The sequence below is a fragment of the Nomascus leucogenys genome, chromosome 17, assembly GCF_006542625.1.
Source record: "Nomascus leucogenys isolate Asia chromosome 17, Asia_NLE_v1, whole genome shotgun sequence".
In the NCBI taxonomy this organism is placed as follows: Eukaryota; Metazoa; Chordata; class Mammalia; order Primates; family Hylobatidae; genus Nomascus; species Nomascus leucogenys.
In genome coordinates this window covers 6,166,114-6,177,992 of record NC_044397.1, presented here as the reverse complement: position 1 = coordinate 6,177,992, position 11,879 = coordinate 6,166,114, and the positions used below count along the sequence as shown (strand labels likewise).

The following is an 11,879-nucleotide window of genomic DNA, read 5'->3' as shown; positions in this document are numbered from 1 at the left end:
GACTTCTTCAGTCCAATAACAGCTGTAAGACTGGGATATTGGGGCTGGGCACAGTGGCTCACGCCTATAATCTCAGCATTTTGGGAGGCTGAGGTGGGAGGATCACCTGAGGTCAGGAGTTCAAGACCAGCCTGGCCAACATGACAAAACCCTGTCTCTACTAAAAAATTAGCTGGGTATGGTGGCGGACACCTGTAATCCCAGCTACTCGGGAGGCTGAGGCAGGAGAATCACTTGAACCTGGGAGGTGGAGGTTTCAGTGAGCCGAGATTGCGCCATTGCAATCCAGCCTGGGCAACAAGAGCCAAACTCTGTCTCAAAAAAAAAGGAAAAGAGAAGAAAAGAAAAAAAAAAGAAAAAGCTAAGGTGTTCACATTAATGATGACCTCTTGAGTGGGAGGGAGAGTGCATTAGTCAGCTCTGGCTGCTATGACAGAATTCCATAGACTGGGCAGCTTGAGCAACAGACATTTACTTTCTCACAGTTCTGGAGACTAAAGTCCAAGATGAAGGTGCCAGCAGGGTTGTTTTCTGGTAAGGCCTCTCTCCCTGGCTTGCAGATGGGTCTTCTCACTGTGTCCTCACATGGCCTTTCCTCAGTACTGGCTTGGGGAAAGCTCTGGTCTCTTCCTTTCCTTTTATTTTTATTGTTATTTTGAGACAGGGTCTTGCTCTGTCACTCAGGCTGGAGTGCAGTGGCAAAGTCTCAGCTAACTGCAACCTCCATCTCCCAGACTCAAGCGATCCTCCCATCTCAGCTTCCCAAGTAGCTGGGACTACAGGTGTTCGCCACCATGCCTGTCTAATTTTTTATTTTTTGTAGAGATAGGGTTTTGCCATGTTGCACAGGAAGGTCTCAAACTCCTGAACTCAAGTAATTCCCCCGACCTTGGCCTCCCCAAGTGCTGGGATTACAGGTGTGAGCCACTGCATCTGGCCCCTTTTCTCTTTTTTCTTTTCTTTTCTCTTCTTTTCTTCTTTCTTTCTTTCTTTCTTCTTTCTTTCTTTCTTTCTTTCTTTCTTCTTTCTTTCCTTTCTTTCTTTCCTTCTTTCTTTCCTTTCTTTCTTTCTCCCTTCTTCCCTCCTTCCTTCCCTCCCTTTCTTTCTCTTTCTTTTTTCTTTCTTTCCTTCTTTCTTTCTCCTTTCTTCCCTCCTTCCTTCCTTCCCTCCTTCTTTCTTTCTTTCTCTCTGTCTCTCTCTTTCTATTTCTCTTCTTTCTTTTTTTTTTTTTTTTTTTTTTTTTTGAGATGGAGTCTTGCTTTGTCAGCCCAGGCTGGAGTGCTGTGGCGCAATCTCAGCTCACTGCAACTTCCACCTCCTGGGTTCAAGCAATTCTCCTGTCTCAGCCTCCTGAGTAGCCGAGACTACAGGTGTGCACCACCATGCCCAGCTAGTTTTTTTGTATCTATAGTAGAGACAGGGTTTCACCATGTTGGCCAGGCTGGTCTCAAACTCCTGACCTCAGGTGATCTGCCCGCCTTGGCCTCCCAAAGTGCTGGGATTACAGGCGTGAGCCATCGTGCCCAGCCCCTCTCTTTCCTTTCTTTCTTTCTTTCCTCCTTCCTTTCTTCCTTCCTTCCTTCCCTCCCTCCCTCTCTCTCTTGCTTTCTTGCTTTTCTTTCTTTCTTTTTTTGTATTGAGACAGTGTCTTGCTCTGTCACCCCAGGCTGGAGTGCAGCAGCATAATCTCGGCTCATTGCAACCTCCACCTCCCGGGTTCAAGCAATTCTCCTGTCTCAGCCTCCTGAGCAGCTGGGACTACGGGCATGCAGCACCATGCCCGGCTAATTTTTTTGTATTTTTAGTAGAGACAGGGTTTCACCATATTGGTCAGGCTGGCCTCGAACTCCTGACCTCAGGTGATTTGCCCGCCTCCACCTCCCAAAGTGCTGGGGTTACAGGTGTGAGCCATCCCACCCAGCCTCTCTTTCTCTCTCTCTTTCTTTCCCTTCCTTCCTTCCTTCCTTCCTTCCTTCCTTCCTTCCTTCCTTCCCTCTCTCTCTCTCTCTTTCTTCTCTCTTTCTCTCTCTCTCTCTCTTTCTTCTCTCTCTCTCTCTTTCTTCTCTCTCTCTCTTTCTTTCCAGGTTGGGGTGCAGTGGCATGATCTTGCCTCACTGCAACCTCCACCTCCCGGATTCAAGCAATTCTTGTGCTTCAGCCTCCTGAGTAGCTGGGATTACAGGAGCCTGCCACCACACTGGCTAATTTTTGTAATTTTTGTAGAGACGAGGTTTCACCATGTTGGCCAGGCTGGTCTCGAACTCCTGACCTCATGCGATCCTCCCACCTCGGCCTCCCAAAGTGCTGGGATTACAGGAGTGGGCCACCACACCTGGCCAAGAAAAACGGTATAATTTCGTTATTATAATAGCATTAATGGTTATTTCTTTTTTTTCCCCCAAATCCGAGAACTTTATTGGACAGAGCTCCGTGCAGGGCCAAGGGCCCAGTGGCGAGGGCAGCTCCATCCAGGAAGTCTCAGCAACAGGAACCCACAAGGCCACACTCTAGCTAAGGTTATAGATAGCTGGGAGACCAGGGCCTCTCCGAAGACGCGGGAACAGGCCAGATCTGTATAAATAAACATCCAGTGAAGAGAAATGACAACTCTAAGTCATCCGCATACACAGAGCACTCTAGGGGGTGGGGCGCCGGGGGCCTGGAGGGGCGATGAGTGGACCCAGATGTCCACGGCACGGGGCGGCGGGGGCGGGGGTGGGGGCAAGGCCAGGGCAACAGACAACGGGCGCTAGGACGCTGCGCATGTACAAGATCAACTACTGGGGGCCGCGGCCCCGTGCGTGTGTGTCAGGCTCTTCGTTCTGGAATGAGGAGGGGTGGTTTTTACATCATATTCTGTGGCTGGTGGGCTCGGAGAGGGGCCACTCTGTGGAGAGGATGAGGGCGACGACGGGACCGTAGAGGCCGAGCACCTCGGGGAAGATGAGGGTCAGGATCATGGCCATGAATAGTCGCGGCTGCTGGGCCGTGGCTCGCACACCGGCGTCCCCCGCGATGTCGATGGCAAAGCCGGCTGCCAGGCCGCTCAGGCCCACGCTCCGGCCGGCGCCTAGCTGGAGGCAGCTCCTGTAGAGGCTGATGCCGTCATTCGGGGAGTTGGCGATGAGGACTGTCACCACCAGGCCATAGATGGCGATGATGCCAGCCATGACCGCCGGGATGATGGACTTTATGATCAGCTCTGGCCGCATGACAGACATAGCCGCGATGCCGGCACCGCTCTCGACCGTGCCGTAGGCAGCGCGAGGCGAGCTGAAGACCATGGCGGCTGAGGCGCCCATGACGGCGAAAAACGAAGCATACTCGGGGGGGCAGGGGAGGCCGTTCTTGGACTCGGACATTGCGGGTGGGGTGGGGGCGAGCTCTGCGGGCCGAGGCCGAGGCGGAGGCGGAGGCGGAGGCGGAGGCGGAGGCCGGGGCCAGGCGGGGCCGGGCGCGAAGGCGAGCACGTGGGCGGCGGCGAAGGCGATCAGCATTAATGGTATTTCTAAAGAAGAAAAGTGAACCATGCTTAGTTCCGCTAACCTCCTCTATTATCTGTATAATAGATGTCTCTCATCTAGACTCACATCCAATGGTCCGGAAGCAGGAAGGAGCCCTCCCTTCTCTGACAGATTAATTACTGCTTCCTTTGCAGTCCACTTTTCTCTGCTTGTTCATCGCCATATCTTGCCCTGATTCGTACTTGAAAGGTTTGGCCAGGGACATTTCTGATGTGTCTGTTCTTTTTCTCTTACTTTTCTGGGTAATTTAACGTGCTGGGGATGCGAGCACGTTAAATTTCCATCCATTGAAGCCATTCTATTTCGGGCCACCAGGGGGCATCCACAGACTTGCTATGGGCTCAGCGCCGCCCTCCTCGTCGTATTTACAACCTCAAGGTCATTTGAGGAGAACGAGGTGCCTGACTAATCGGGTTATCCTTGTAGGGCTATTTTTAAATTTTTGTTTCTGGTTTGTACATTAAATCTTTCTTCCTCTTCTTCCCTCTGATTTTCTCTTGTCTGCACGTGTGCTTCTAAGAGGCTGTCTGTGATAGCGTCACAGTCATCTACATCCTATTTTCTGCAGGACAATAGTCTTCCAATTTTTATTTTTATTTTTTGTAGGAGGTATGAGTCCTCTGGTTGTCTAAACATCCTCTTTTGGAAAAAGCAAAACAAAACGAAACAACTTAAAAATGGCAGCAATTCTTTTCAATGTCCTTGATGATAAAGAGTTGAAATCCTTTGATAATCCAAAGCTATTAGAAGCCAACACTGGCTGTTAGAAGAGTGATCACTTTGGGTAATATTGTTTTGACCCAAAATGCTGTGTGACAGTAGTATAACAAGAATGTTTCCCCATATGGCTCAGGACCTGGCTTTGGAAGTCACTCCCAATTGGAGTCCAGACTTGAGCTGAGCAATGGAATAAGTGCTTTGTTTTCCAAGGTGACTGTTGGATGGGAAAACTCATGTCTCGTTGCTTAGTTCTCACACCTCCTCTGCCTGTGGAGAATATTCCTCTGATTTACATAGTGATTTGGAGACCTTGAAGAGGAGTGTGTGGGTAGTGAGTCTAGTGCAGGGGAATCAATGCACACAAGGGAAGAAAGGAGATTCTGGATTCGAGCTTTGACCCACTTGCCACCAAGAGCTCACAGCCCTCATATTCTAATAATGAAACCCTTTTTGGTATTAGGTGGACAGGAATTTGATAACAAGATTGGTTTGTTCTCTCGTTTTTTTTGAGATGGAGTCTTTCTCTGTCTCCCAGGCTGGAGTACAGTGGTATGATCTCAGCTCACTGCAACCTCTGCCTCCAGGGTTCAAGCGGTTCTCATGCCTCAGCCAGCCTCTGGGAGTATAGCTGGGGTTACAGGTGCCTGCCACTCTGCCCAGCTATTTTTTTTTTTTTTTTTGTATTTTTAGTAGAGATGGGGTTTCACCATGTTGGCCAGGCTTGTCTTGAACTCCTGACCTCAAGTGGTCCACTTGCCTTGGCCTCCCAAAGTGCTGGAATTACAGGCATGAACCACCACACATGGCCTTGGTTTGTTCTTAAAAGCCCTTGTACTTATGCACAGGCTGTTCTGAGAAGTGAGATTATTGGATCTTTGGGAATTTTAATGCATTTTAAATTTTAGGGTGGATGAGGTGGCTCACACCTGTAATCTCAGCAATTTGAGAGGTTGAGGCAGAAGTTGGCCGGGCGCGGTGGCTCATGCCTGTAATCCCAGCACTTTGGGAGGCCGAGGCGGGTGGATCACGAGGTCAGGAGATCGAGACCATCCTGGCTAACACGGTGAAACCCCGTCTCTACTAAAAAATACAAAAAAATTAGCCGGGCGAGGTGGCGGGCGCCTGTAGTCCCAGCTATGCGGGAGGCTGAGGCAGGAGAATGGCATGAACCCGGGAGGCAGAGCTTGCAGTGAGCCGAGATCGCGCCACTGCACTCCAGCCTGGACGAAAGAGCAAGACTCCTTCTCAAAAAAAAAAAAAAAAAAAAAAAAAAGAGAGGTTGAGGCAGAAGGATTGCTTGAGCCCAGGAGTTTGAGACTAACCTGGGCAACACAGCAAGACTCCATTGCTAAAAATTTTTTTTTGAAAATTGTAATAGGTATAGCTAAATTGCCCTTCCAAAGGGCTGTAAAACTTTACACTCTAAAGAAAACAAACAACATTATTAAAAAGTGAGCATGCTGGGCATTGTGGCAGGTACCTGTAATCCCAGCTACTCAGGAGGCTGAGGTGAGAGGATTGCTTGAGAATAGTAGTTGGAGACCAGCCTGGACAACACAGGTAGATCCTGACTCAAAAAAAAATAAAAGCAGGCAAAAGTGCTGAACAGACACTTCACCAAAGAAGATATGCAGATGGCAAATAAGCACACGACACATGAAAAGATCAAATGTCATTAGGGCACTGCAAATTCAAACAAGATGCGGCTACACACCTATTACAGTGGTTAAAATCCGAAACACTGACAATATCAAATGTTGGCAAGGACATGGAGTAAAAATTGCTGGTAGGAATGCAAAATTGTACAGCCAATTTGCAAGACAGTTTGGCAGTTTCTTACAAAGTTAAACATAGTCTTACTATATAATCTAGCCATTGTGCTCCTAGATATTTACCCAGATGAATGGAAAATTTTTCACCAAAAACCTGCACATGGATGTTTATAGCAGTTTTGTTCATAATTGTCAAAAACTGGAAGCAACCAGGATATTCTCTGATAGGTGAAGGGATAAACCGTGGTACATCCATGTGATGAAACATTATTCATTATTCAGTGATAAGAAGAAATGAGCTATTAAGCCATGAAAAGATACAGAGAATCATTAATCACATATATTGCTAAGGGAAAGAAGCCAGTCTGAAAAGGCTACATATTGTATGATTCCAACTGTATGATATTCTAGATAAGGCAAAACTATAGAGACAGTGGTTGCCCAGGGCTGAGGAGTGAGGGAAGGAGGAATGAATAGGCGGAACACGGCAGGTTATTAGAGCAGTGAAACTATTCTGTGTGATACAATAATGATGAATACATGACATTATGCATTTGGCAAAAGTGACAGAATTATATGCACAAAGACTGAACCTTAATGTAAACTATAGACTTTAGTTAATAATAGTGCATCAATATTGGTTCATCAATTGTAACAAATGTACCACATTAATGCAAGATATTAATTATAGGAGAAACTGGTTGGGGAGATAGAGAGTAATGGGAACTCCCTGTATTTTCTGTTCAATTTTTTTTTTTTTTTTTTGAGAAGGAGTCTTGCTCTTTCACCCAGGCTGGAGTGCAGTGGCGCGATCTCGGCTCACTGCAGGCTCCGCCCCCCGGGGTTCACGCCATTCTCCTGCCTCAGCCTCCTGCGTAGCTGGGACTACAGGCGCCCGCCACCTCGCCTGGCTAATTTTTTTTGTATTTTTAATAGAGACGGGGTTTCACCGTGTTAGCCAGGATGGTCTCGATCTCCTGACCTCGTGATCCGCCCGCCTCCGCCTCCCAATGTGCTGGGATTACAGGCCTGAGCCACCGCGCCCGGCCCTTTCTGTTCAATTTTTGTGTAAACCTAAAACTACTCTAAGAAATAGTCCATTAATTAATAATAATAATAAATTCACAGATTCACCAAGAGTGTACACTTCTACTTCCACTCTCTTTGTTGATGTATGGTGACAGAATTTTGACATATGTTCAATTTGATGGATCTAGTTTGGTCTTTTTTTTTTTTTTTGAGACGTCATTTCACTCTTGTCACCCAGGCTGGAGTGCAATGGTGCAATCTTGGCTCACTGCAACCTCCGCTTCCCGGGTTCAAGTGGTTCTCCTTCCTCAGCCTCACAAGTAACTGGTATTACAGGTGCCTGTCACCATGCCCAGACAAATTTTGTATTTTTAGTAGAGACGGGGTTTCACCATGTTGGCCAGGCTGGTCTTGAACGCCTGACCTCAAGTGATCCACCCACCTTGGCCTTCCAAACTGCTGGGATTACAGGCATGAACCACTGTGCCCGGCCAAGTTTGGTATTTATTGTTGTTTGGATTTGCATTTTCCTGCTTATTACTCAAGTTGAGCTCTTTTCCAGATTATTGGACTTTTCAAGTTTCCTTATTATGAATTGTCTGTTCCTGGTTTTTGCCTATTTTTCCAGTTGATTGTTGGTCTTTTGATTGTGAATTTTTGTTTATTGTGAATTTGTGGGACTTAAAACATTTTTGCATATTAATTCTTCTTTTTTTTTTTTTTTTTTTTTCAGACAGAATCTCACTGTCACCTAGGCTGGAGTGCAATGGGGGGATCTCAGTTCACTGCAACCTCCACCTCCTGGGCTCAAGCGATCCACCTGCCTTGGCCTCCCAAAGTACTGGGATTACAGGCATAAGCCACCATGCCTGGCCACTGTATATTACTTTTTAATTTTACAAGTTGCAAATATTTTCTCATGATCTGTCACTTTCTTTCTTTCCTTCCTTCTTCTCTTCTTTTCTTTGTCTTTTTTTAAATTTGAGACAGGGCCTCACTCTGTCACCCAGGCTGGAGTGCAGTGGCATGATCACGGCTCACTGCAGCCTTGAACTCCCCAGGCTCAGGTGATCTTGCCACCTCAGCCTCCAGAGTAGCTGGGAGAACTACAGGTGCATGCCACTATACCCAGCTAATTTTTTTTTTTTTTTTTTTTTTTTTTTTTTTTTTTTTGTGGAGATGGGGTCTTCCTATGTAGCCCAGGCTGGTCTTGAACTCATGGGCTCAAGCAATCCACCCAACTTGGTCTCCCAAAGTGCAGGGATTATAGGCGTGAGCCACTGTGCCTGGCCCTGCTATTTCTTTTTTCAGAGAGGATAACAACTTATTTGTCCTACAGAAAGTTTTAAATGTTGAAGGAGATTGGCCTGGAAATATGCTTTTGGGGAGCAACATGGTCTGAGCCAGACCTCCAGATACAGCCCATTCTTCTGGCCAGTCTTGCCCTTTGCTCCTGATTCTCCAAGCTGTACCCAGAGCTCTCTGGTCCAGCATGTCCCTAGAGGCTGCTTTTGCCCATGTTTTGAGAGTGGCATGGCTTTATCTAATGGGATGAACCTGGCTAAAGAGATTAGCAAAATGTCTTGTGGATCCCACTTTTAATCTGCAGCGTTCAGGCTGCCCCTTCAGGACCAGGACTATCCCCTGCTCAAGCTGTGATTCCGAGACCCCTGCCACCACTGCTGCATTCACGGGGATCGCAGGCTAGTGGGGCTCGACATGGGCAGCCCCCAGGGCAGCTTCCTACAGCTTGGGCCATCTGCACTTTTCCCAAGGCCCTAAGTCTCCGCCTCTGGGCTCTTTAAGGTTTGGGGTGGGAGCTGTGCTGTGGGAAGCAGCCCGGACTACACTTGGCCAGCATGGCGCTACTGAAGGTCAAGTTTGACCAGAAGAAGCGGGTCAAGTTGGCCCAAGGGCTCTGGCTGATGAACTGGTTCTCCGTGTTGGCTGGCATCATCATCTTCAGCCTAGGACTATTCCTGAAGATTGAACTCCGGAAGAGGAGTGATGTGATGAATAATTCTGAGAGCCATTTTGTGCCCAACTCATTGATAGGGATGGGGGTGCTATCCTGTGTCTTCAACTCTCTGGCTGGGAAGATCTGCTACGACGCCCTGGACCCGGCCAAGTATGCCAGATGGAAGCCCTGGCTGAAGCCGTACCTGGCTATCTGTGTCCTCTTCAACATCATCCTCTTCCTTGTGGCTCTCTGCTGCTTTCTGCTGCGGGGCTCGCTGGAGAACACCCTGGGCCAAGGGCTCAAGAACGGCATGAAGTACTACCGGGACACAGACACCCCTGGCAGGTGTTTCATGAAGAAGACCATCGACATGCTGCAGATCGAGTTCAAATGCTGCGGCAACAACGGTTTTCGGGACTGGTTTGAGATTCAGTGGATCAGCAATCGCTACCTGGACTTTTCCTCCAAAGAAGTCAAAGAGTGAGTGGCTTCCAGTCCTGGGGTCAGAGCTATTAATATATTGGGGACACTGAGGCTCAGGCCTCTGACCAGCCCCTCTCCCCGCACCCAGTACCTTTTCCTTTCCATCGGGTGCACAACTTATTACTGCGTATGTGAGGGTGTATCAGGTTGAACCATATGAAATTGCTAATATTCTACCTCTTTGACCCATAAAGAATGACAGCTTCATAGGGTTCAACGTAACGTTGGCTAAGGTGGGAGGAAGGTGTCAATTTATGTAAGCTGTTTGGATAGGAGCCCCTTGGGATGAAGAGCCAGGCAGCAATGTGCGTCCACTTTATACAAAGGGATGGAGGTCATTCATAGATCACAAATACTGAGGTACTATTTGGCTATTTGTCCCATTCATTCAAAGTAGATGGATTCAGTCCCAGAAGTTTAAATTTCCTAGTTAATTCCCTTGTTTTCCAGCCTTTCAACACTGAGCATCCATTCCCAAGATGTTTGTCTGGATATATTGGAAAGAGCATAGGAAGGGGAAGTCACGAGATCTAGGGTGAAGTTTTGGCTCTGTTGTTCAAGGTCTTGTGACCTTGGGCAGGTCACTAGTCACTCTGCACTTTGGCTTGCCCATCTTTTAAATGAGCACTGGAATAGAATAGGTAATTTTGGAAGTCACCTCCTAGCCCTGGCTGGTACCTGGCATGCAGCAGGTACTCATTAAATGCTTGCTAGTGTTTACTTAGCAAGTCATGATAGTGCAACGTGATAAAGCATTTCTAAAGTATTCTTGGCATATGTAAAAGTAAAATGCTGCAATGGGCTGTGGGAAGTGCTGGTGAGAGAGAGACTCTCAACCACTGTGTCGGGGGGAACAGCCTGTGCTCTGGCTCCAGCAGGCTGCTCTTCCCAACACACCCACCAACCTGGGGCTCGAGTGACTTTTCAGGGAAAGGGCAGCCTGCCTTGAGGCAGTCGCTCTCCCTCACTTCTTCGTTCAGTCCGGCTCGACCCTACCTGGCTGAGGTTAGGGGTTCAGTTATTCCTAAGGGTGGTTTTTTTCTTCCGAGTGCGGCTGGCAAGTCCAAGGGGACTTGAACTCAGGGCATTGGCACCAGCAGCAGGACATGTCTGAAACCCAAAACAACATTAATGACGCCCAAATGGCTAGCTTATAGCTGCCCTGCAGATGGAAGGGACGTCCAAGTGAAGGTCACTTCTTGGGATTTTATTTTCTTCTGGACGGAGATTACTGCTGCAAATCCCCAGTCAGGAGAGGATTGTAAAGGGCTGTGCCCTTCCCAGGTGACAGGTCTGCAGGGGCAGCACAAGATGCCACGATTTACATAAATCTCCCAAGGAGGGCATGAAGCCAGGGGGACAAGCGGAATGCTGGGGAGTGGGAGAGGCTGATGGTAGAACCAGCCTCTGTGAGCAGATGAGAAGGGGCTTTTCATCTTTTCCTCTATCATTTCCCTTGATTGTCTCCTGCATAGAGTCAGTTCTTGGATAGATAGATGTATTCAAATCTCTCAGTAACTCCAAATCCCCTTTTGTATCAGAGTGAAGGAATTACCTAGGTCACTCCATTCTCAATGGTCAATGGATCCAAAATTTCAGGCAAATATTTAGCTGAATCACAACTCCTTCGATGTCCCATACCAACTTGTTGGTAGGAAATTTTCCTAACTCCACTGACTTGGAAAAATTACTCTATTACATGCACAAAAAATACAGCAGTAATATTAAGAGAAACCAGAATAGGAAAACAAATTCAAGCTAGCTTCTCACCCATAACTTGATTAATGCCTTTAGTTTTTCTACATTTCAGTTTCAGTCTAGTCTTGTTAACATTTATATAGTCATATAGTGTAATGATAGTATAAGGACAATTTAGGGCCGGGTGCGGTAGCTCACGCCTGTAATCCCAGCACTTTGGGAGGCTGAGGCAGGCGGATCACCTGAGGTTGGAAGAGACCAGTCTGACCAACATGGAGAAGCCCCGTCTCTACTAAAAATACAAAATTAGCCGGGCGTGGTGGCGCATGCCCGTAATCCCAGCCACTGAGGAGGCTGAGGCGGGAGAACGCTTGAACCCGGGAGGCAGAGGTTGCAGTGAGCTGAGATCTCGCCATTGCACTCCAGCCTGGGCAACAAGAGCAAAACTCTGTTTCAAAAAAAAAAAAAAAAAAAAAAAAAGACAGTTTAGTGTTCCATTTTGTAATCTGATAGTATAACATTTGCATAATGTCCAAAATGATCATGTTTAATGGTTGTATAAGAAGTCCACTGAAGCCAGGTGCGGTGGCTCACACCTGTAATCCCAAGACTTTGGGAGGCCGAGGTGGGCAGATCACGAGGTCAGGAGTTCGAGACCAGCCTGACCAAAATAGTGAAACCTCATCTCTACTA

At 47.6% G+C, this 11,879-nt stretch overlaps 2 protein-coding genes across 2 annotated transcripts in view; one reads left to right on the top strand and one right to left on the bottom strand.

The window, feature by feature from the left end:
• PRPH2 (peripherin 2) overlaps nucleotides 1-11,879 on the top strand; it is a 34,265-nt gene continuing 22,386 nt past the window's right edge. The window contains exons 1-2 of the mRNA XM_030797593.1: nucleotides 1-10; nucleotides 8,662-9,485. Of these exons, the coding sequence (XP_030653453.1) occupies nucleotides 8,905-9,485 (581 nt within the window). The 5' untranslated portion in view covers nucleotides 1-10; nucleotides 8,662-8,904. The remainder of the gene's footprint in view (nucleotides 11-8,661; nucleotides 9,486-11,879) is intronic.
• LOC101178102 (V-type proton ATPase 16 kDa proteolipid subunit-like) lies at nucleotides 2,374-3,486 on the bottom strand. Its single transcript, XM_012496578.2, has one exon. It carries the CDS (start codon nucleotides 3,360-3,362, stop codon nucleotides 2,850-2,852), a length of 513 nt encoding a protein of 170 aa, XP_012352032.2. The 5' UTR covers nucleotides 3,363-3,486; the 3' UTR covers nucleotides 2,374-2,849.